This window comes from Hirundo rustica, chromosome 5 (genome assembly GCF_015227805.2).
Source record: "Hirundo rustica isolate bHirRus1 chromosome 5, bHirRus1.pri.v3, whole genome shotgun sequence".
NCBI classification, from domain to species: Eukaryota; Metazoa; Chordata; class Aves; order Passeriformes; family Hirundinidae; genus Hirundo; species Hirundo rustica.
The window spans coordinates 12454310-12479134 of NC_053454.1; the positions used below are offsets into that span (position 1 = coordinate 12454310).

A 24825-nucleotide genomic window follows, 5' to 3' on the forward strand; every position below is an offset into this window, starting at 1 on the left:
ACTGAATTTCTTAATCTTGAAAGAGAAAACATTTGGCTCAGGGCTCAATCAAGTACTGCCGGCATTCCTGGAATGACAACTTTAATTTCCTTTATTGTCCACTTATTAAATACCTTAAATATGTTCTCATGGTAAATCCAGCACCGAGGACAGAGACTTAAAACAGTTTATTCCTTTAATTAGAAATATGTAGCCATACCACAATAAAAACACGAATTAAAATAGAACAATAATAACAAAGTATGAACGAATGCTAATTACAATATAACAATGAAGGAACCACTAAGGCTGAATTGATGGGAATTGAACTGAAAGCAGAGTAGTAATCAACATGAGAAGAAAGTCTGATACCCTGGAGTAGATAGGAAAAATAGTTCTGGTTGATTAAATTTCAGTCTGCTGGGGTGAGGTAGGATTTTGTGTTCTTTGGAGATTGTGTCAGGGAATTAATGTGCTTCTGGTCACTGAAAGGACAGCTAAAAACTACATGGTGTCTGCTAGATCCCAGAGCTTTGGGTGGCACATATGTATGCATGAGCATATTTATATAAACACCACCACTAGTTTATTTGGTCAAAAGCTTTCCCCTCTGTGCCATGCAATCTCACGTAGCTAGGCCACTGCACCGAACAGGGTAACAAAGTTGCCTCGACAACAAAGATTATTTCACACCGTTTATTCTGCAATCAGATTACAAACATTGTGATACGTCTTGCAGGTACTGACGTGACACTGTGCCAGTGCAGGTGGCAGCAGATCGGGAGAAGTCAGCTTTCCCTTCAGGAGAGGAAACCACCGCTGCACGCTCCAGGTGTCACAAGGTTGCTCCGCCTACACAGGGATATGTGGTCATGGGACATACACGGAATCACAGAAACACAGAATATTCTGTGTTGGAAGGGACCCACAAGGATCATCGGGTCCAGCTCCTGGCCCTGCACAGGACACTCCCAAGAGACACACCAGAGAGCAGTGTCCAAACTCTTCTTGAGCTCTGTCAGGCTTGGTGCCGTGACTGCTTCCCTGGGATCCTGTGCCAGTGCCCAAACACTCTCTGGGTGAAGAACCTTTTCTAGTACACCACCTAAACCTGCCTGACACAACTTCAGGCCATTCCCTCGCCTCCTGTCCCCGTCACTACGGAGATCAGTGCCTGATCACACGGGAGGGCATTTGTAGGGGAGTCTCACGCCAGCTCCTACCCCAGATCGCAGTGCAGATCTGGTTAATATGTATTAATCAACGCTAATTAACCTGCTATGCACCAGCACCGCTTGGTAGGACGCTCTATCTGGGGGGTCATTACACCATACATGTTCTATTTTCCGTACAGCGTTTACACAGCGCTGGCCGCAGGTGGAGGCTGTACCGGGACACGGCTCCCCCACACGTGCGGGCTGTGCCGGGACACGGCTCCCCCACACGTGCGGGCTGTGCCGGGACACGACTCCCGTCCCGTCCCGGGCAGGGCGCTGTCATCCCGCGGCCTCCCCGCCCCTCCGCGCAGCCGGAACGCGCCGCGCGGGCCCGCGTTGCGCGGGGAAGGGCGCGCGGCGGCACCGGCGGCCGCCATGGCGGTGGACATCACCCTGCTCTTCAAGGCCAGCGTGAAGACCGTGAAGACCCGCAACAAGGCGCTGGGGGTGGCTGTGACGGGGGACGGCGCCAGGGACGAGCTGCTCAAGCGGGGCACCGCCCGCTCTAAAAGCGACTTCACCAGCAGGGCGCGGGAGGTGGTGAGTGCGGCTCCGGGGGGAGGGCGAGGGGCGGCCGGGGCCGCCGGCAGCGGCTCCGCCCGGGCGGGCAGCCCTCCCCTCACCGCCGCCTCCGAGCGTCCCCGGGGAGAGCGAGCGGGCTCCGGAGTCGCCCGCAAAGAGCCCCGGGGCAGCGCTTTCCCACACGGGTGTGGGCTGGGAGCGCGGCGTGAGAGCCGGGGCTCGGCGCTGCCGTGGCGGCCGGGGCCGGCTCCGAGCCCGCCTGTCGCCCTCGTTCCCCGCGGCGCTGCCGCTCCCGGGGGCTCCGCGGGCCGCGGCCCCTCCTGCCACGGCTGCGGTTGTGTCCGTGCGGATCCGCCGCCCCTCCGGCCCGTGCGCACGGGTGTTTCCTGCTGCCGGCTGCCACGTAACAGAGCGCTGCCGTAGCACATGCGTTCCTCAGCGTTTGCAATGCTGCTCCTTACGTGCTGCCTTTGGCTTGGTTGCTCCCCCTGTCACACGGTGTGGCAGTTCAGTGCCAGCCTTAGGCACATTACGTGTAAAAAAGTAATCGGAACGTTTTAGGACTTGAAAAAGCAAGCGCTGAAAAGTTCAGGACTTACAGAGGTGAAAGCCGATCGTCATTAACAGCAGTCCTTAGTCCATAGTCGTTCTGTAAAAACAATTCTGTTGCATATTGTTTTCCTCCATACTAAGTCAAAGGCAGGGTTTGAATAACGTGTCTTTGATAAAGCACTGGACTGTATTTTGAAAAACTAAGAGGAACTCTGAGGAGACAGACTTACAGAATGGATATACAAGTTTGGGACTAAATGAGGAATGCTCAAGTGGTTTATAGTAGCAGAGGAAGCACAGGGAAATCTGAGGCTGTTAGATTCCATTCTAGATACTCTTACGCCCACAGATTTGTTTGTTCCCTCTGAACAATCCTTTTGCCCCATTGCCACCACTATTATCTCTGTCTGCATTTTGATTCCTCCTTCTCAGTTTCTGTGTCTGTATTTCAGAGTGGGTTCATGCTAACTTCTTCCTTCCTTCTAGTCTTTGCTCCCCCTTACCTTCTTACTACCAGGGTTTCTTTGCTTTTGTCTCTTCCCAAGTTTAGTTTTCTTTTCTAAAGTTCTATTCATAGTCAAGCCTACCCTCACCTCCGTCTTCTCTTTGCCCTGCCGTAGTCCTGTGCAGTGATAGCACGCTATAGCCATGTCCCTTTTTTCCTGCCCTGGTTCTTTGGCTTCCCCCTGTTCACAGCTGCTGTTTCCTGATGATCCCACATTTTTCTCTGAACTCCTCACCCTTTCTGAATTTCCTCAATGCACTGTCCAGACAACAGAAAGGACAAAGGCATGGAGAAAAAAGTGGCTTTTTTAATTTGTAAGAGCATCAGGTGACATAAACAGCTGATGTCAGTGGGGATGAGCTGAACCGGACAATGGTTTTAATTAGTGGTACTTACACAAACAATAACTTTGGAGAGGAAGCAAAAGCTGAAATGTGTTGCTGTGTGAACATGTGGTGCGTGTTGACAGCTGGTCAGTGAGGAGCGAGGTGGACTGGCCTTGCTCTGTAACTCCTGTACCTTTGTGACAGTGAGCCAACAGCCCACCAGGCCACAGAACATCATTTTTAATGTATGAATAAAAAATTGAAATAGCAGTTAGAAGAATAAGGTTTATAGTAAAATAAATTATGATTTTACCTCTTAATTTCAACCAAATAGAGTTCAGTTTGATTATGTATGTGTCAAACCTTGTTTGAAATACTTTATTGTAGACTTTTGATTAAAAGTTTAACTGCTTCTGCCAAAACAATGCACCTTGGCTTGGAAGTGTGGTCTTTTGACAGATGCAGTAATTTTTTAATGTATTTATTTTTAAAAAGCTCTCCAAAAGTTAGTGTATTCCTGTTGCTGAATGGTTTTTTGTTTCTTTTTTAATCTGAGAAAGATATCAGATGTTTAACTAGTGTTGTCTGTAAAACACTAGTTAAATGAGCAGCACCTGTCAGAATCCATATGGGATAATAGCGAAGAGCCAGCATAAGCTACACTTAGTCACCACTTTCTTTATGCCTTACTTGGTTTCAGAATAGAATATTTCAGTTGGAAATGACCTACAGCTATCATCTACTCCAACTGCCTGACTCCATCAGGGCTGAGCAAAAGTTAAAGCAAGTTATTAAGGGCATTGTCCAACTACCCCTTGAACACCGACAGGCTTGTGGTACCAGCCACCTCTCTGGGAAGCCTCTTCTGGTGTTTGACCACCCACTCATTATAAAATGCTTCTTAATGTCCAGTCTAAGCCTCTCCTGGCACACCTTTGAGCCATTCCCAGTCATCCTGTCCCTTGATACCAGAGGGAAAAGGATTAGCACTTTGTTCTTCATGTCCTCTCCTCAGGAAAATGTAGAGCAATGAGCCTCCTTTTCTCCAAACTAGAGAAACTCAAAGTCCTTAGTACAAATTCTCCATCTGACATGTAAATATGGAAATAGTGAAATAATAGAGTCTACACAGAGAACTACTCCTTTCAAGGTTATATTCTGTGTGGGTTTGTATAACATCTTGCAGGTAGAGCTGTGTTGATGCCTCTTGTGCTCCAAGCTCCAGGGGTAGCAGCCAGTTGCTCACAGCTGCAACACGGCTGGAATGTGGGACTGGGCACGCGCTCAGTTGTAGGATCTAAGATCTCTCGAGCCCATCCCACAGGGGTTTTGTATCACATAATGTGTTTGAACACTTTGCTGAATTGTATTAAGTGATATGACTATCATACATTGGATGTTCTCTTTCTCCTTTCTGCCCCTGAAGGACTGTGAGTTTTGCTGTAGGATCTGAGGACTGTAGAGACTTTTTTGGGTTTTGTATACAGTCTCTAAGTGATGTTTAAGAGGGAGGATTGAAGGTGATTAGTGTTTGGAGACGAAGCTGACAAAAGGGTAACCAGTAGACCTACACAGCTTCTATATTTATGTTAAAGGTTCATTGCACTTGAGAGAAAAAGTTATAAATTCCTATTTTATGTTTTCAAACTTAACATGATTTTTTTGAAGGAGGATTGGGAATTGAAGGAGGCACAGAGAATGTAGAATATAAGAATTTTGACTTGAATCAATACTGTGTGGGGAAGCTGGTTTAGAGATGTATGCTCTTGGTGTTTTATGTTAATCACAAGAAAATATTTCAGCATTCTGTGTTAATTTGTATTTTTTTTAAGCTGGTTATTTTATGCTTAGGTATACTGTGTTACTGCAGTTGTGGAGCTGATGAAGGTTTTTGCATTTGAGATTAAGTTCTTAACACAAGGATGTTATGAGCTCATCTATAACCATGGTAATGTTAGTCACAGAGACAGGTGTTGCTGATATTAAACTCTGATACAACTGTTCTATTCATATAAATTGAAGATGATTGTTAGAGCTCTGAGCTGTTGAAAGGATTTTCTTTGCTCTGGCATTGATATCATTGTTTATGTGGTTTGGGGTTTTTTGGTCTGTCAGCTGCCATTGTACAACCATTGGGTTGTCTGTTATGTGATGTGACTTACGTTTTTTTATGTTGAATATTTTTGGCACCTCTCAATCTCTTCATCAGCTGCATATTGACTAGGACCAGGGGAGAAATTATTGTTAGGGATCAACAGGATCATATAGCTGCAGGAAAGCTACAGTTACAGACTTTCCATTACTTGCAATTTATAAAAGACTTAAAATTCGCTATGTGTGTGTTAGTGCTTTTTAGTGAATGAAAACAAAACATTTTCTTTCTCTTAGACTTTACAGTGACATGGTTGTTTAAAATGCAGTATTCAGGGATATTAAAGTTTGCATTTCTTCATACTTTTATATAGGCTTATATAGTTTGATCCTGACTGGATGCCAGGTACCCACCAAAGCTGCTCTATCACTGCCGTCCTCATCTGGGCAGGGGAGAGTAAATAGAATGAGAAGCTCATGGGTCGAAGTAAGGACAGGAAGTGGTCTCTCAGCAACTGGGTCATGGGCAAGACTGACTTGAATTGGGGAAAATGAGTTACATTTATTACCAATCAAATCAGAGGAGGATAATGAGAAATAAACCAAAATCTTTGAAACATTTTTCCCCCACAACCCCATCTCCTCAGGCTGAGCTTCACTCCCAGTTCTCTACTTCCTTCCCACCAGTGGCACAGGGGGACAAGGAGTGGAGGCTGAGGTTCCTCACATGTTGTCTCTGCTTCTCCTTCCTCCGCAGGGGAGCACTGCTCACACTGTTCCCCTGATCCAGAGGGGCGACCCTTCCACAGGAGACAGTCCTCTGTGAACTGCTCCAGTGTGGATCATTCATGGGGTCCTGCCAGCAAAACTGCTGCAGTGTGGGCTTCTCTCTCCACAGGTCCTGCCAGGAGACTGTGTGAACTTCCCAAGGGGTCACAGCTGCCTGTGGGCATCCACCTGCTCCACCATGGAGTCTCTGTGAGCTGCAGGGACACAGCTGCCTTGCTGTGGTTTGCACCAGGAGCTGCAGAGGAACCTCTGCTCCAGCCCCTGGAGCACCTCCTGCTGCTCCTTCTGCACTGACCTTGGTGTCTGCAGGGCTGTTCCTCTCACATGTTCTCATTCCTCTCTCCTGTTGTAGTTACTGATGTGCAGTAGCACTTTTTCACCCGTTTCTTAACTCTGTTATCCCAGAGGCACAGCTACTGTTCCTTCTGGGCCCATCCTTGGCCAGTGGCATGTCTGTCCTGGAGCCAGCTGGCATTGGCTCCACTGAACGTGGGGGAAGATTCTGGAAGCTTCTCACAGAAGCTGTGGCCCTCTACTACCAAAACCTTGCCACACAAATCCAATACATTTGTTCCTTGGTATGGTGTCAGGTTGGGATTAAGCTAAACGATTGAAGAATTTTAAAGATTGGAGTGAAAGTATTTAAGTAAAAAAAATGGGCTTGCAGTAGGTGCTCAGTGACAAACATAAGTAGTTCAGAGCCTCAGTTTATGTGACACAGGTTCACAGCTTTACAATGCCTTAAATCTGTTGGTTTTTTTTTTTTTTTTTAATGTTTTAAAAGATTGTTGGTTTTGCAAAGTATTTGGCATTTGAGCTTCTGTTTTAGGACAGTGTTAGGAAATCTGACTCCTTAGGCTTTCCCTTTTACTTTTTATGGCAAGTATGAGCAATTGGGAATATTATTTGTCAAATAAACTTACAAGATATTTGAAGATATTGAAGGGACATTTTATGTTTGCTGTCTGTTCAATATGTGTTGGAGAAATGGATTCAAGGCTGATATAGCCTGTAAACAGAAATAAATATAAATTAATAATAAGGCAGAATTTAATGGTGGATTTAACTGCAGTCGTTAATAAAATCCATTTTGCTTTGGGAAATTCTCTTCTTTAAGGTTTTGCAAAAAGCTAAAAATAGAAGAGTTGGAGCGTGAATTATTTAAAAACAGTATCAGGCATATCTAAAGAAATATCCTTGAGAATGGAAAGTTTGAAAGGTTCAATACTTCTAAACTTTTAAATGCAAAATTTCAGAATGATCAAATGTCCCTGTTTGAAGCTGTTGAGCACATAAGGATGCCAGATTCATGAGGCTGCAACATCTGTTATTCATATAAGTTCTGCATATGGATTCTGTAGGATGATTAACTGATTCTTTAAAAAAAAAAAAAAAATTGGTACAATAGGCCAATATTCACACAAAAAATATGTTCAGCTGCTCTGTACAAATGTTTAATGAGGAGGAAAAATCCCCACATAAAACTTGTCTCGAAAACGAAAACTGGTTCTTGTGAGAGCCAGAAGAAATGACATTGAATATAGATTTTAAGCAAACCTTTTAATTACAAGGCCACTTGACTTTTGTAGTACATTGCTTTGGATACACATAGGGCAGTGGTGACTTCATAATTTTATTTTATTTTTAATTTTACATACTGTATGTAAAACAGCTTTTCATGCATATGTGAAAGTCCAACTTATTTCATTGTTTGGAATGCACCCTAAGGGATAATTTAAAATAGCAGTGCTATTAGAAGAGATGGAGAGCTGGTGTTTTGTCCTTGGTGCCAGATTTGAGATATTCCTGCATATCTTTGTATTACAAAGGCAAATAAATACGGATTGGTATTTAGAGCATTCCCCTAGGACAGAAGAAGGGTAGGAGTGTTTGTATGTGGTGTTACAGATTATTCATTGCCACTGTCACTGCATTAAATAGAGCCTAAAAAAGGCACAGGGAATGGCCAAACCAGGAGTTGGTCCCCCAAACTGACTATAGAGGACCACCTTGAATAGCATGATGTAACTGTTGACATAGCACAACTAAAAGGGAGAGTTTTTAAACATATATACTTTCTGATCCCTTTCAGAGTGTTCAGGATTGTTTGAAGAGGTGCCAAGAACGAAATTCAGCCCCTGAAATCGTGTAATTTATGCAGTGCTAATAGAGAAAGACAAGAAAGACAAGACCCTCACTGGAAAATGTCTAGGTGTTAACAAATAAAAAGTTTGAAAAATATTTGATGTAGGTTAGATTAGAAGATAACAGATTAAATCTACAGACCTGGATTTCAAACCAAATCCAAAAGAGGATTCCTCATGCTTAATACAATTCTAATATGATAAGAAAAATGTTGACTTGCAGGCTGGGAGGGCCACAGGCTTTTCCACTGCCTGCTGGTTTCAGACATATCATAACTTCAGTGATTGGCTCCTGTGTGCTGATGCAGGGAGTAACACCATCCCTGTTCTAAAAGTAAAAGGTATAGAAAAATAAAAATGCCAAATATTAAATGTTTTATTGGCATATGCAGTTGTTATTATGATGCTGGTTCTGAGTCAAGTTCAGGTTGATGACTCCAGAACGGTCAGGTTATATATGAGCTTTTCAAAAGGCTGGGAAATATCCAAAATAATGAACTAGTCAGTTTGTTGTATTAACTTTTATGGGATGGGATATGTATTCTCCAGGTCTAAAACAGAAGTGAAAGGGACTTAATCCTTAAAACTTTCATATCCAAGAGTGGTACCATTGTGGGTGAACACAGGTAGAGCACCCAAGACTGCATGGTCATGTAGTGAACTGCTTCTGTTGTAATTGAATAGCTGATACTTACCAGCACTATGAGGGAAATGGCCAAAAATGGTTAAAGTTGTGTGCTTTCATGGTTTTGGTTTTATACTCCAACTAAAAAATTATAACCTGATTTAATAAGGTTATTTAATACAATTTTTTGACTCTACTGATTACATAAGAATAACTCTCATGAGAGAATATTTGAATGCAGGGGAAATATATACTGTTTGTGGTGTAGCCAAATTAGTCTTTATTAGAGATGAATGACTGTGCCAAATTTTGGACAGTCAGTGATATTTCAGTTCACTTAACTTTTAATGAGAGATAAATTCTATTAAATTGGGCCCATTGCTGAGGTCATTAGGATTAATTTTGGCTTCTCCCATGAACAGTTAGAACAGTCACTCTTTCCCCCAAAGTTCACCAATGATGTTGCATTTTTTACTCATTTACATACACATGGGTTTCCCTCCCCCGTGTTGTAGGCAGAAAATATAATTTTAAATTGTACTTTTTCAAATAGGGCATTACAGTGTACTGCTGTCTTAATACCTTAGATTTATCTCTTCCCCTGTGCAAATTACAGTTACTGTTAGTTTTTTATTATGAGCATTTATTGGTTTTACTTCTCATTTCCTTCATCCTTGTTAGAGAAGTTTAGTCTGAGAGATGGAAGGGAAAGATGATAATTTAAATTAGTAGATGAGAACATCTAAAAAGCTGGTTAAAGAAATAGCAGAGTAAAGTCTGAAAAAAAAAAAAAAAAAACAAAAAAAACAAAACAAAAAAAAAACCCCAAAAACCACCAACTTGGAGGAGATTGAAATGCTGACCTTGTTCAGTACATTAGGACTAAATGCCAAATCACTAATGTTCCCCATGTGATGCTTCTGGTTTTAACAAAAATCACTTCAGAAACAGCGAGGAGGGTATTGGTCGGCCTTGGGGGAAAGTTATGAACTCCTGCATTTTGGGAAATGTCTGTGCAAATGTCCATCATTGTTTCCCCCTGCTTTCTTTGTTTGTTTTAAAGTACATTCTCAACTCCATGGGAATTATTTTCTGAATTTAACAGAACAGCAGGATTGAAAGTTGGCTTGGGAGACAACTTTCCTTAGTTGCCTGTTAATTTTGTTTTGACTAACTGGACCTCATGTGGTGCTGAGGAGTCTTAAAGTATCTAACGCTGCAGTTCGCGTTTTGAGGATGTTGTCTTCGTCCTCACCTCGCCTCCTTCCAGGCTGCTTGTGGGAGGTTCTTTCCTGGCTTGGAGAAATTGTTACATCCTGCAGCTGGTAACTATGAACTCTTTCCTGACTGTGGTGTTCCATTAAGCTGACAGCTTTTGCAAGTTCTTGCTTTTTCATCCTGCCACAAATAAGGATAACGTTTGTGGAAGTTAGTAGAGCGTATGGAAGTGGAAGAAAGCTGAGGTTTATCATAGGTAGCCTCCTTCTTTTCTTAACATAGTTTACATTAGCATAACCTCTGAAGGGGAAAGATGGGCTAGGGGCAAGGTGGTGGGCCTTGACGTGTCTGAAAAGCTGTAGAGACATGGTGGAAAAGATAGACAATAGAAAGTGTGCAGGCACAGCTGGATGAAAATGGAATGATTGAGGCTGTAGAAGAGAGTCTAACATTAGAGGTAGAAATATGAGTAAAAAAAGGAATGAATGTCAGGAAATGATATGAGGTTGTGATACAGTTCATCTAAATAGGGAAGAGAGAAAGGGAAGTGGAAGAAGGGAGAAAAAAGATGGAACTTAATATTTCAAGGTTAGTGAATTTAACTGATGAATTTATACTTTTTGCTATTTGTCTGAGTTCTTTAATAAAGATTTTGAAGCAAGAACAGCTCATTATTTTGAGTACTTTGGTGCACTGCCATTGTTATGAGCTTTGGGCTCTATATTTATGTATTTTGAAATATAATCTCTTGTTTGGGACAGGAATGAACACAAAAGTAAGCAAACTCAAAAGAATATCAGTGTGTTTTGTTACAAGATGTATCTGTAGGGTTTATTTTTCCAGCTATTAATACTGAGGCCAAAATAAAGCTAATTTCCCTGAAAGTTGGTAACTTTAAGGTGTCTCCATATTCTCCTCTGCTTTTTTGAAAATAGAACAAGTTTGGTGGATAGCAGCCCAGAGAAGGTCTTGGCTATGACTCTTCCCAGCATCCTGCAGTTCTTTCTGTGTTCATGGTGTATCCTGTTTCTTCATTTAGGTAGAGAGGGATTCTTGGACTCACACTTGTGTTTTTTGCTAATTGAGACTCATTTTGGTCATCAGGTTTAGTTATTGCTGTAATGCTGAGCTGATAGCTTGTGATTTTTTGGTAATGAGTCAATTAAGTTTTTGTATGTTTCACCATAGACAAAAGGATTCAATTTTTCCATGAAAGATTATGTAATTATATGCTCTGTCTTTGAAACTTCAGTCTTCCATACTTGAAAATATTTTTCAAACTGGCAAATATTAAAACCTGGCATGATAGCTTCAGCAGTGAGAGCAATTAAAGGGTGAAAATTGGAGGTATGAATCATTTCCAGTAATTCGAGGAAAGTGTTCTTTAGTGTTGAAAATATTACACTATGCTATACTTGCATAGAATGTTAAATGATGGATACTTTTTTGAAAATGTGAGTTTCCTGGCTTCAGGGTGATGTGTCAAAACTTTCTGTCTGGCAAAAAAGAACATTTTATTGTGATCAGGTGTTTGTTGTCCCTTTTTACCCTTTCATTCTGACTCTGCTTTCTCTTTTGGTGGAGGCTGGTGAGACCTGTGGAAAACTGCGTGTGCTGCATCCACTCAAATTTGCATCTGTTCCATTTCTGCAGGTATTGTCCAGCATTTGAAAAGCAAACAAAATGAAAAACAGATACAATTAAATATAATCCAACTTCCTTTCACTCTTTGATCTTCCACTATTAGTGGATTGCTTGTCATTTCACATTGGATATTTCCTTTTTTGTGGACTTTTAAACAGTTTTGAATATGGGTATAATGTCACTAATTCTAAATTGAATATTTAATTTCTGTTGAGAAATTTCTGTAGATGCAACTGACTGGTGCTTCCCACCTCTCTTTTTCAGTTGGGTAGGAAGAGAGAAGTGGGTTTCAAGTGAATGTTGGTGGAGGAATGATGATACCCTTTAGCGCTCAAGTGTTGTGTTGTTTAATGGTGGCAAATAAGAGAAGGGGTCTTGGTTTTACTCCTAAGTTTATTCAACCTCTAATATGAAGTAGTATTCTAGTATTCTAAATAAAATATCTATAATTTTAATAAGGTCATTCTATGAATATTTAAATTTTTCTTATGATAAAAAAATATAAGGCCTCCAGTGTTCAGTCAAGGTGAAAGTAAAATCTCACTATATTTAGAGGATCAGAAATAATCTTGCTGCAGGATTTACGGGGATTTCTGGAATAAAATACACACCCGAGGCGTGTCAGGTGAAAGAGGAGATGTGAAGGGAGCATCAGGTTGTACAGGAGCCCGCCATGGGTGTGCTGGGGACTGCTCACTGGCTCTGTGAGTGCAGAGTAGCCAGAGTCATCAGCCTCCAGTCATCAGAGAGTTGATTAAAAGGGTAGGAAAACAGAGGAGTTTGTCAGTAACAAGGTGGAACTAAGGTGTTTTGGGGAGGAAAACAGACTCTTGGAGCTCTGAGTTGTTATGAAAGTCTTGTGTCATCTGCTGGGTTTCAGACTCACAGGTAAAATCTGGATGTAATTGCATGATGGATTTTTTTTCTTGACTGTTTTCAGGTGATTTGGATGTTTTGAAAAACAATTTTGAATTCCCAGGACTTCTGAGGTTTCTCTCTCTTAAAAATTTCTAGCCTTCCTTTGAGAGTTTTTGGCTGAGCTAGTGGTCTCACTTTTCCCCAATCTCCAATTTAATGAGTTTTTTTTCCTGCTTTTACTCTAGTTCTTTCCTGGGAAAAAAAAGGAGGAAAACATTGTGTGAGCTGTAGAACATACAGCTGTTAGGACACTGTGTGTAACATACAGCGTGTATCACTGAGACACGCAAAGCAGTCACACGGAGAGAGAGGTTTCACAGGGCAGAGGTTCCTCCGTTCCGACTGAAGGCTGAGACCAGGCGGAGAGAGAGCCTCCTTGTTTATTTCTTACTTTATATACATTTTTGGGTCTGGCCGAACATTGGCTTCTTGGAGTTCTCACCCCTCAGCTGAATGGTCAAACCAGCTGTCAGTTACAATTGTTTTCAGGTTAGAAATATGCAAACAAAGGACAGAGAATGAAAAACAAAGTATTTGTTTATGTTACATGTGTGGGGAAAAAAGTAGAAAACTGCTCTTAATATTGTGCAGTAACTAAAGATCTGACTCCATTTTATGAAAATTCAAAAGGCTATAAAAAACTCAGAAAAACCAGGGTAACACAGCATGTTATACATGGTATCTGCCTTTTTTATGACCAGTTCACTTAAATTAAAATAAACACTGATAGCAAGCAGGTGTGAAACACAAACATGTAGTGGTGATGAAAACCGTTTAATGATTAGTAGAAAAACATATTTATTGAATATAAAAACCATGTCTAAAGGCTCTAATGGTGACATCTCAAAATACTACCATGTTGTGGTATTTGCAGTGCTGTATGTCCTGTACAGTAGATATTGTTTAAAATTGCTTGGGAACTGGAGCTTGCAATTGTGAGCTTGGAATGTCCTGCAGATAATTAAGTTGTGGTCAGGCCTTACAAAAATAAAAAGTTCTCGAACTATGATTTTATAAACATGCTACAATAACATTTCTTTATATCTAACAGTTTCTTACAGAAAGCTGATACTCTCACAAGGAATTGACTAAAGGTAAAACATCAAGAAAGAAAAAATATTAAATTAAATCTTCACTTAGGATGTTGACAGTTTGCTTGTAATATTAAACAGATGTGTGTGTTCTTGGGATATTCTTCTTTCAGAACCTTGTTGCATACTAGTTTTCAAGTGACAGCTACAAATTTTTGATTAATTTAAAATCCTCCTTTCTTCAGTTGTCTTTGTTATATGTTATTTTCTTTGGGTCTATTCAGCTGGACAGTGTGATGCCAGCTTGCAGTTTCTGCCATGATATTCAAGGGAAGACGTTCCTTTGTGTAGGCTTAAATTGAGGCATTCCTCATTCAACTATATAGAAAAATTATTACATATATGGAAATGTACATATATGTATTTCTTAGGCATGATATTACTTTTGCATGTGTAAGGGTGGCATTTATTTTGGTTTCTGGTTTTGTGTATGGTAGGGCATAATTTTTGGCTTCTAGTAAATATTGCACATAGAAGCCAGTACCAAAACAGTGGAACTCAAATTGTTATAAGATGTACATTTAATGAAACATTGAGGGAATTATCAGTTAAAGAGAAAGTGTATAGCACTATTAAAATGACAGAATGTTGTGTCCAGTTCTGATACCAACCTTTTCCAGAAGTGTGGTAGTGGTGGGGTGTTGCTTTGTTGGATTTTGGCATTTTTTAAAATAGGAAGAGCTACAAAAATGATCTAAAGTCTGAAAAATGTACCTTGTAGTACATTTAGAGAAATCCTTTAACTTTATTTTGTTATGACACATGATCACAAGTAAAAAAGTCTCTGATTTCCTCATGGATCCTATAAACAGCATTAAAATAAGATACAGTGTTGCAAGTAGTGTGCATTATTTGAGGTGTGATTCAGCTGATCCTTGGTTTGGTAAATTCTGCATCACTTGGAATCTCTAAAGTCAAGTGCGTGTATTTCAAAACACATATGGTACTCAACAAGTAATGCAGCAGTTAATGCATGGAGATGGCTCTGGAATTCCTTTTTACATGTGGGACACTGTTTCATACCAAAGCAAGGAATTGGATACTGGTTTTCCATATCCCAGACTACTGCTCCAGTGACCTGTGACTCTGATCAGTCTGACCTTGTACTGTGCAAATGTATGAATGTTCTCTCTTTATTTTTAATAATAAATAAACTCATAGGAAACAAATCATGCTAGAGTATTTCTAAAATAAAATAGCTGTATTTGACTTCACAGGGTGCTTAATCTTCCACAGAAGTTTGTTGCTCTGAAGTAAGCAACCACTTTTTAATGGTTTGGGTTTTTTTATTGTCAGATTTCTTCCCCACAGATTTCAGGGGATGAGTGATGGTCAAAGATGGTTTAAGTGTGTGTATATGTGTGTGTGTGTGTGTGTGTGTGTGTGTGTGTGTGTGTGTGTATATATATGTATATATATAGTTTTTTAAAACTGAAGGAATCAATATGAGGTGATTGTTGATTAAATAGTGCCACGTCGCCACAGTCTGTGTACTGTCTCTGTTTAATATACATGAATAGAATTTTATTTATTTATTTATTTATTTATTTATTTTAAGATTGTGTAAAGACACAATGATACAACATAATATGAGTCAGACTAGCTGGTAAGAATACACTTTATTTTTCCTGATGATGCTGCTTTCAGTTCCCAAAGTTTTTAGCTCACTGTGGAATCCATTAAAGTATAGATGGGAAATACTTACAAGAGCTTAGATGCTGTTTCTTATGGGTTTGAATATGATATAAGGGACTGTACAGCAAATACAGGAATTTACTTATTACAGATAGTGGAAATGTGAAGGAGAAGAAAAAGGCAAAAATAGCAAAGAGCTGATTAGCTGGTTTAAAACGTGACCTAGTATAACTTCTTATATTGTATTTATTTTCTGCCGTGTTACAGCATACAGAATGTATGGTGCTATGGCTTGCCTATTTCACTTACTTGACCATTTCTTCACAATTTATTGTCTAAAAAAATTATAGTAGTTTCAGGAATAGTTTGTGGGTTCCCACAATACACTTGAAATACCTATGGTTGTGGTTTTTTAGGGAAAATAAGGCATGTGTATTTTTTGAAGGAAATTTTTTGTTGCTTACAATGAGGGAAATGAAGCCTTTTCCATATAGCTCTTAAGTAAAGATTGAGACTTTTTTACTGAATTAAACATAAGCACCTAGTGCAGATTCTATATAAGAGTATTATTTCAGTTTTAAAGAAAAACATTTAAAAGCATCTATTAGAGATGTGGGGGAAGTAGATAATGCAAATGTTAATGAATTTTATCTTTTGAAAATTGCATTCTCGTTTCAAAGATAACTTCTATTTGCTTATACATAGTTGCTACTGGTGCTCTTACGTTTAAGGAAGAGCTACTACTGCAGAAACGAATAGTCTGCTTGCAGGCATTTTATGGATTGAACTGTCTTGAACAAACTGATTTGCATCAATCAGTTCTTAAAATGAAACAGAAGGAGTTTCTTCTTTTGCTGAGACTTGTAAGTTGTGGTGGGAATTCTGTGCAGCCTGGTGATGATGGATAGGATCTTCTGTCTGAGCAGGCGTACAAATAATTTGGTTATCAGAATGTGTCTTTCTGCTGGGGCTTTGTGATGCTTAGTTCTTGCCTTCAGGTCTTGTCCCTTTTGTGGATGACTTTGATATAATATGAATAAAATATTAATAATGGAAATTACATGAGATAACATGCTTTTTCATTAGCCCACTCGGAGACAGAGATTATATTAATATAGTTCCGATTATCCTTACTGCTGGTGCTTGAATACTGAGGCCCTGGCAGAACAACTCTTTAATGTCTAGATATAGATCCTACAAAGACAACTTGTTTGATTGAGACTGTTGCCAGTGAGATATTGTTGTTGATTAAACACAAATGTATGTTTTAACAAAAAATATTTTCTTATTGGAATTTTATAAGGAAGAGGATTGTTGCAGTTATTGGAATTTTATAAGGAAGAGGATTGTTGCAGTGCAAAGAAACTGAAACTCTTGAATAGTAAGTTGTTTGGAATTAAGTTTCCTACTTCTTTTAAGGCTATGAACTGAACTATTATATGGCCTTCTGATTGCATGGTGTGTTTTCTGCTTTAAATTGCTATTACAGTAGCTCTGAGAGGCCCTAACTGAGAGCAGAGCTAGATTCCCTTTGCAGAGCATTTGAACTGTTAACTAAGCAAGACTTTGAATAATGCAAGATGAAATCTTGGTTGTACTGAAACTGGCTGCAGAGTTATGGTTGATTTAATTGAAGAAAATACTGTACAAAAAATTCTTAGCTGAGTGAAAGTTTCATGCTTGCTCATTGTTTATTCCACATTTTTTCTTGACTGAGGGTGAGGATGAAGGCTCAAATAAGAGATTGTGGAAAAAGAAATCTCCTCAAGTGTTCTTAAGGATTTTTTATTAAGATCTATTTCTCTTTTTGTTTTGTTTTGTTTTGCAAGAAATGAACTGATTCAGTTGAAACTATTCAAATATTGTTCAGCTGGGTCCTGAGAGAGCATTCCCCAAATGAGAAGGCATTATGAGTAAGGACATTTCTAATTTGTGTCACTTATTTGCATTTCCAAAGATATGCTGTATCCTAAACCAAAATAATTCTGAAAATATTTATGCATAACAGTTGTTGGATAAAACTAGCAATTTTCTGAAAAAATGTAGTTTTGAAACTCTCTCTGAGTTGTAGCAATTAACCTACATGCACATTTATAATTCTAGAAAATGGACAGCATATTACATTCAAAGACTTGATCTGATAGACTCAAATTGCTTAAAACATCAGTTATTGAAGATGTCCCCCTGGGACTTTGAGAAACTATTTAACAGATGAAAGTACATTTTGAAAAGTCTGACCTTACAGGCAATCATAAAATGAATCAAAACAGTTCTTTCCTCCCCTGAAATGTACAGAGCCCATCTGTATCTAATCCAGTAATTATAGACTGAGTTCAATTACCTTTTCAAACTTGGAGCAGACTGGAGACTAGGCAGTGAACAAACATAGGGTTTTGTCTAGACCTCAATTGACCACAGTCTAAAACTTGAATTTATATCTAATTTTATTTTTAGAGTCGGTTGATCGTTTTTAAGGATTTATTTTGCTACCTAGTTGCTAGATCATGAAGGTTTTTATTTGTTGACTTAGTGTTTATGGCAACATTTTTTATTCCAGTGAAGTTACTAAAATGGCACCAAGTCATAAGAGTTTACTGTATAAATAATTTTTAAATTTAAAAAAAGTGTATTGAACACCTCTTTTTAATCTTTAATATTGCCATAATGAAATTATGGAAGAATGTGAACAAAATTATGTAATTAATGTCTGTGCTTATATTCATATATTTAATATTCAGATTAAAACACCCGCGTTTGATGGCTTTGGCTCTTTCAGAAAAATGGACCCCCACTACCTAACTGCAATATTACCAGTAGTTGACAGAGATTAGAAACTGTGCAGAAAATAGATTTTCAATTATTTTATTAATTTATTTTAGTTAAAGCAAGTAAACTATCCATTCAGCCACACAGGCAATGTTAGAGAATACATAGACAGCTACAAGTCGTAGAAGTTAATGTAAGTTATCACTTTGACCACCAAGTTGAAGCCCAGGCATCTTTTGATATTATCCCCCAAGCAGAACAAACCACATAATAGATAATAATATATAATATACATCTTGCTGAGAAGAATCTCCTGCTGTGTTCACTGTCTGACATAACATTTCCAACATGATGTTTTAGGACAGCTCTGAGCAGTCTTTTCCTGGCAGGCGTTCTTTGCAACAAAGCTGTGTAGTTTGCAGAACCCAGTGCAGTGCACAGGACTGAAGTTGTTGCAGGAGAGCATTTCCTATCTCTTGGGCAGCAGTGGAGAAACAATGCTTTATTTTTAACTTTTAACTGTGCAGTGTGCTTTTGATAGCTAGAAAGGCATTTCTGGGCAAGTGAAGACTATGGTAATTAGTGCGCTTAGTTTAACTTACTTATTCTTAATAATAATCAGTATTTTGTAGCAGTTGCTGTAATTAGTTAAGAATGTGGTTCATGATGACTTCCAAGTCAACACGTATTTGATGAATAAGGCACACTGTTCCAGTAAGTAGTAAATTTGACATGACAAGCAGGAGTCTTTTGATGTTTAATTGGCTTTCCTTGTAACACTTGGGGAAAAAAAATGATCTAATGAAGTTGCATTGACCATAAAGCTAAAGCCCAAGAGATTGCATGGAATGTATTTTGTCTCCATATTTTGTAAGCATGGGAAAAAGCTCTCTAATATTTCTCTTTTGGCATGTTGTTTTTTTTTTTTGGGGGGGGGGGGGGTGGGTGGGGGAGTTGTTTGGTTGGTTTGTTTGTTTGGTTTGAGTTTTTATTGTATAGTAGTTTTCTGGATGAATGAGAAGAGGTAATATGGAAATGTATAAACTTATATTCATAATCATAATTTTAAAGCAAAATTTGTAACAGTGTCGTGTCAGGAAATGTAGTAGTATATAACATCAGTTTGGTTTGTTGTTTTGGTTTGTGTCCCCCTCCAAAAGGAAGGACTCTCATGCACTCAGAACTTAGGAAATCCAGTTTAAAATTTCAGTCCTTCATCAGAATCCTATTTACAAAAGCATTGGGAAGTTCTTTATTTCTTCCTGCCTTAACTCCACATCAGGAGCCAAGAAGACCTTTCAGATGTTGCTAATAGTAAATGTCATCCTCTGTTGCACAACTGTATTTGTATTAGTGGATTTATCATAGCAGGTATGATCATAATCTGCTTCTAGTAAGTCCCCTAGCACTTTTTTTTCTTCCTCCTTACCACTAAGAAATAAAATACACCTAGAAATTCATAAAGTTTATGTTGCCATTGAATGTACTGCCAGACTGCAATGGAAAGTAGGGATGGTAGATGTAAGTTTCTGAATTTTTAATGATTCTGTGTTACAGCTTCATAGGAAAAATCTGCTATTACCAGGATTCAGAATCTATTTCCTGTGCTCCCTTTCATTTTACACAGCTTCAGTATTGCACAGAACTTCAGAAATGAAAACATTTAAGACCAACAGCTGAAATGAGTATGTCCTGAGACTTTACTAAGGCAGTGCCTGTAGCCTGCAGGTTGCCTGAAATGAGAAATCCAGATTTAACACTGGGTTTGGATCTGGATAATTTTAATTCTATGGGGTAGTGACACTACTGACCCCAGATTCTAAGGCTACTGACAGTAACTTAATAATTATGTTGGCTGCAATAGACAGAAGTTGTCTATTACAGGAAAAAAGACTATTTCATAGTCTCAAGATTTTTCATGACCACATGAAGTGTTTTTCCCAAGTGAAGGTTGGTTGCTTCAGTTGCATCTCTTTGCTCATTAGAAAAAGGACTTTGTTTTGTGACTGTTGCAAGAAACTACTGTTAATTTTCAGTTGCATTCTGACACTGCCTGATGGATTTTCTGCTGTATCCATTGCATACACTATATTTGTAGTGTAAGAAAAAACAGTATTAAAAAAACACAACTGTGTTTTTAGTTTAATGGAAAGAGAAATTTTAAAAGTGAAAGCGTTTGTCCTTTGTGCTTCAGTGGACATTTGTGTGTTGGCTCTTTTCAAACTAGATCACTTGAGTCAGCTCCTGCAATTGTACGTGTCCCCTGCCTCGGAGCAGGCGCTCCAAACCCAGCAGAGAGCACACATCTTTTAGCTGCCTCTGTTCAAGGAAATACATTGAATTTTCCTTGTAAGATCAGTTTTAAATCTAAAGGGATTATTAACTTTATTATAATCCCTGGTATTAATTTTGAAAAAACATTGAGGTTCTTCAGGAGTCACCCTATTTTCTCCTGTTTCACTTTTTGAAAAGAAACAACTTTCTTTTGCCTTCATTTGTTCCTTATGTTTTTGACGTGTGCTTTTCTTTCTGGTTCTGTGTATTGTATTTTGTCATAGGTTTGTTGAAGTCTGTCACAGTTTTAATGTCAGTAATTTCTTATTGTTGGTATTCTTAATTTGCGCTCTGTTTGGTTCCTTTGTTACTATATTTCCTGATTTTTGGCTGATATTCTACACATTACAGAATTAGTAGACACTTGTTTATTTAAGTAGTAAGAAACTGTTAACTACAGGAAGGATAATTTGGTTGCCCACAAATACCTAGTCAGCTGTTTTACTTTCTGCAATAGAAGAGAGGATTTTTCCTCTTGTTGCTATCCAATTTGTTGTATAAGACTAAGGAATTCAAAGTGCTGTCTATGTGAAGCCTAATCTTTATAAATAATTTTTCCTTTGTCTTTTTTTCTCCTATCTTGTCCAGCTGTTGCTTTTTGGACTTTTTCTTGACTCCATTTGTGACATTAATTAGTATAAATAATGGCTACTAATTAAGCAATAAAAAGATGCTTGCAATAATTAAAGTTATACTTTCTAAAAACTTTCCAAAATGCAAATTCCTTAAATCACTTTAAATAAAAGAAAAATCATGTTGAGTTACTTAAGCTACGTAAGAAGTTAAAGTGCAGCTAATTTGATACAGTGCAATGAGATAGAACTAAACAAAATTATGTGAGTAAAACCTCCTATTTAGACACTGGTGTTTATTTTCCATATCTTTATTTTTCTATCCTTACTCATTTTTGTCTCTTCCATGCTTATTGATGCTGTAGTCAGACAGACACTTTAGTTGCTTATGCAGGAACCACATTCAAATTGCTCTGTAGGGGACTGAAGAACATTCAGGACAAGAAATATTAAGTTTATCTTCAAACTAGTTTAGATATCCTGACTTTAAGAATGCACTGCTACTATACACTGTGTTAAACAATATGCTTTTCCATTGGTATGGCATTAGAGCTACAGGCATTTGAAATTATTGTGTTTCTGTGGGGAAAACTGTAATTTTGGAAAGTTCTGGTTCCATTGCTGATGTGCCAAGGAGTAGAACATGTTATTAAAACATGAGGTCGGGTTAACCCTCTCCTTGCTAGCATATATATAGCATGAAGTCTTTTGTTTAGGCTAGTTTGAGCACTTTCAAGGAGAATATTTTACATCTTAAGAGGTTTAATAATTGATTTGGGACTTTGTTTCTTTCCCCTTTAAGTGTGGGGTTTGGGTGTTTTAGGTTTTGTTTTGGTTTATTACCCTAAATAAGGGTCCTATTCTTCCAATATGTGCTAGGCTCTTGTGTCTCTGATATCCGTCTCTCATTTGCACTGTAATTGTAATTACTGCTTTAGCTTGGGTGAAAAAACCCATACTTTTAATGTTTTTTCGCTCTTATCCTCAGACTATGCCCTTCTGCTTCTATTTCTATTACCCTTTCCATCTGCAATTCTTCCCTTCCTTCACTTTTCAGTGTTTCTCTTACTGTTCCACCCTTGTGCCACAATGAGCTTTACCAGCTCCTGTTCCATTTATTCATACAGTCACATATCCGCTTGACATTTACCACTTCATCCCGGCCAGTCTCTATGGTAATTTTTCTTGCTACTATTAAGTTTTCATGTTCTAATTGTGATTTATAGTCATAACATTTTCATCTTAAAGTTGCTAATGAGATAGCTCCTCTGCAGGGAGGTACCTTTACCTTTCTCTCTTCCTAAGCTCATGCCAGTGCATTAGCAGACTACTGAAATACTGATGAAATGTATTTCGGTAAGACTGCCTCATCTACAAGGCACATCTATAACGTGGAGCAGTGGCATGACATTTGTTAAATCAGGTGTTTGTTACCCAAATAGAAACTGGAAAGTGTAGTATCGCTTCTGTCCTTGACTTGGAGTCTGTTCACTCATTCATGTAAGAGCTGTGAAACATTGTGGCAACTTGCAATAGCCAAATGTAGTCTGCCCTTGAGTGAAAATTGTACACCAATAAGTACCCGTCTTACAAGAGATACTCCAATTTCTCTGTATGCTTGTCTGCTGAAACACAAGTATTTTTCATCCAGTTGTTCTGTTATTTGCCCACACAATGGAGTAGCATTTAGCTACTCAATCCAACCTGGGCAATCTAGTTGTTATGGCAAAAGACAGAGGTAACATTGATTTTTTTTCACTGTGTATGGGTTGGCAAAATACAGTGAAACTGTTTAATAGACACTGAGTATTAACACAAAGCATCTTAGTAAGTTTTACAGCTTAATTTGTAAACTCCTGGACAGTTTGTGTGTTTACTTGTTGACATGGTGGTGGTTTAGTTACTTGATGGTTCCTTCTTGCCCCTATATGCCGCAGCAATGGCCAAATGGATATCAGCAGAAAGTTGTGAAGAGAAGGTCTCTGTGAAAACGGTAGCATGAAATGTGTGTGCCCCAAACTGTTGAAAAGCTGTGATCTTGCCTATAAAATAAAAAGTTGGACAAAGGAAAGTAGTTTCAGTTTTATTCTCTCTGACAGAGTGTTTCAGGTAAAATAAGAACTCAAATTCATTTTGTGAAGTAAGTATTTTAATAGCTTTTTGTCTTCTGAAGCTCTTCTGATTCATTGGAGTTTATAGAGTAAGCACATTCTTTTTCATTGCACTGGTGGTTTCTGTGATCTTCTCTCAGTGTACTCAAGGTGCTGGATAGCCAGTGTGGCTCTCACTGCTCAGTCCTTGTGAACAGGAATCTGTCAATAAATACGTGTCACTGTCTCTGTAATAACCATTTTGTTTCCTAAGATTGTCTCACAGCTGGCTGGGAATTTAGTAATTTCAGAATGAAGACTGTGTTCCTTTCCTGAGCAGCCATGAGGATAATGCTGTAGTTTACTGCCCTCTCTTCTTGGAGGCTCTTGGAGCTTACTGCTGATTGGAACCTCAGACTTAATGCAGCAGTGTAGAGTGGTGATATGTCTAAGTGCAGAAGCTGTTTTCATTTTACTTCAGCCAACCCTTTTGTTTCATTTTCTTGTGCATCTTAGTTTTGCCTTAGTTTTTGTTTGTTTCTCTCCCTATTTACGCACTGTGTGTTTTCTTTTCTGTGGATGCGTACCATCAAAAAGCCACCTATTATGTGAAATTGTGGGTTCCTGTGAATTTGAAACTTTCTAGAGGTAGATAAAATGCTTTTAGAAATTAGTCATATGTTGCAGGGAATGGTAGCCAATTACAGGATACAGGTCAGTTAACTAGGAGACAGACCCAGATTGTTGTATCTTGAGGTGTCCTGCATGGTCTTGCAAAGTTCACTTCGATGAGTCTTGTTTTGGCATTTGCATTACAAGCCAAGCTTTGTTATGTCCATGTGGGTGTTGGTTTGGCCGAGTCTCCTAGATCATTCTCTCCTACACACTGAGTTAAGAGGAGACCAGAAGTTCGTATCTCTCGAGATTCTCTGAGTTTGTACTCTGGCTTATGAACAGTTACTGTCTTACTAGAAACTTTTGGGTTTTAAGCAGCTTAATTTCTTTTCTTTCTTTTGTTTGATAATGTTTTTGTTATTGTACAGTAGAATAATTGAGTTCACAGTTTAGTTGTAAATAACTTTATTATTTGTTTTATTATTGATTATTTCCTATTGATATGGTCAAGGAAGGCTTACATGGTGACTTATATAAAGGTTATTTTTAACCACCAAAAGTGCCACAGAATAGTTTATTGTAAAAAATACAGGAATTAGGAAGATTATCTGTTAAACTGTATTTTTTTGATCAAGTTTCCTTCTACTGTTACTCCAGTATTTTTCACAACTTTATGTGGCTATGACAGATGTTCCTACAGGAAACTATTTTTGTCTATTGTGATGTGAATTTTTTTCTAGATTTTGGGCTCTTTTTTTTTTTGCCCTTTTTTTTTTTTAATGTTACATTGTAAAACACATCAGTGTTTCCAACAAATGCTGTTGCTCTTTTAACTCTTACTATAAATATTTAATTAGTTTAACCTTGAATTTCTCTATATATAGAACAATTGTTGAGGGTCAGCATGCTGGAATGTTTCATGCAAACTTGTAAATACTTAGTCTATAGGAGCAAGTATTTCTGAACTTTTTTTTAGCTATGCTGACATACAAAATGCTTTCCAGTTTATGGATTTTTATTCTTCTCTGCTATTCCCAAACTTTTTATATGAGAAACTCATAAGAATTTTTGTTCTGTGTTCCTGTTGGCCTTGCAATGTCAAAGAAGTTTCTCATGATTGCTCTTATCATTAAAAATGTTTCATATATTTATCTTAGCTTTTTAAATCTGAAAATCCTTAGCTTTTTTTTTT

The 24825-nt window shown here is 38.6% G+C and overlaps 1 protein-coding gene across 2 annotated transcripts in view; it reads left to right on the plus strand.

Moving 5' to 3' along the window:
* The first annotated feature begins 1533 nt into the window (after window positions 1-1533).
* STX18 (syntaxin 18) overlaps window positions 1534-24825 on the plus strand; it is a 61880-nt gene continuing 38588 nt past the window's right edge. The window contains exon 1 of one of the 2 annotated variants that reach the window (XM_040063812.2): window positions 1534-1736. In XM_040063812.2, coding sequence (XP_039919746.1) covers window positions 1572-1736 — 165 coding nt within the window. In that variant the 5' untranslated portion in view covers window positions 1534-1571. Of the gene's footprint in view, window positions 1737-13600; window positions 13625-24825 lie in introns of those variants that run through there. The other variant, XM_040063813.2, reaches the window with a different exon arrangement.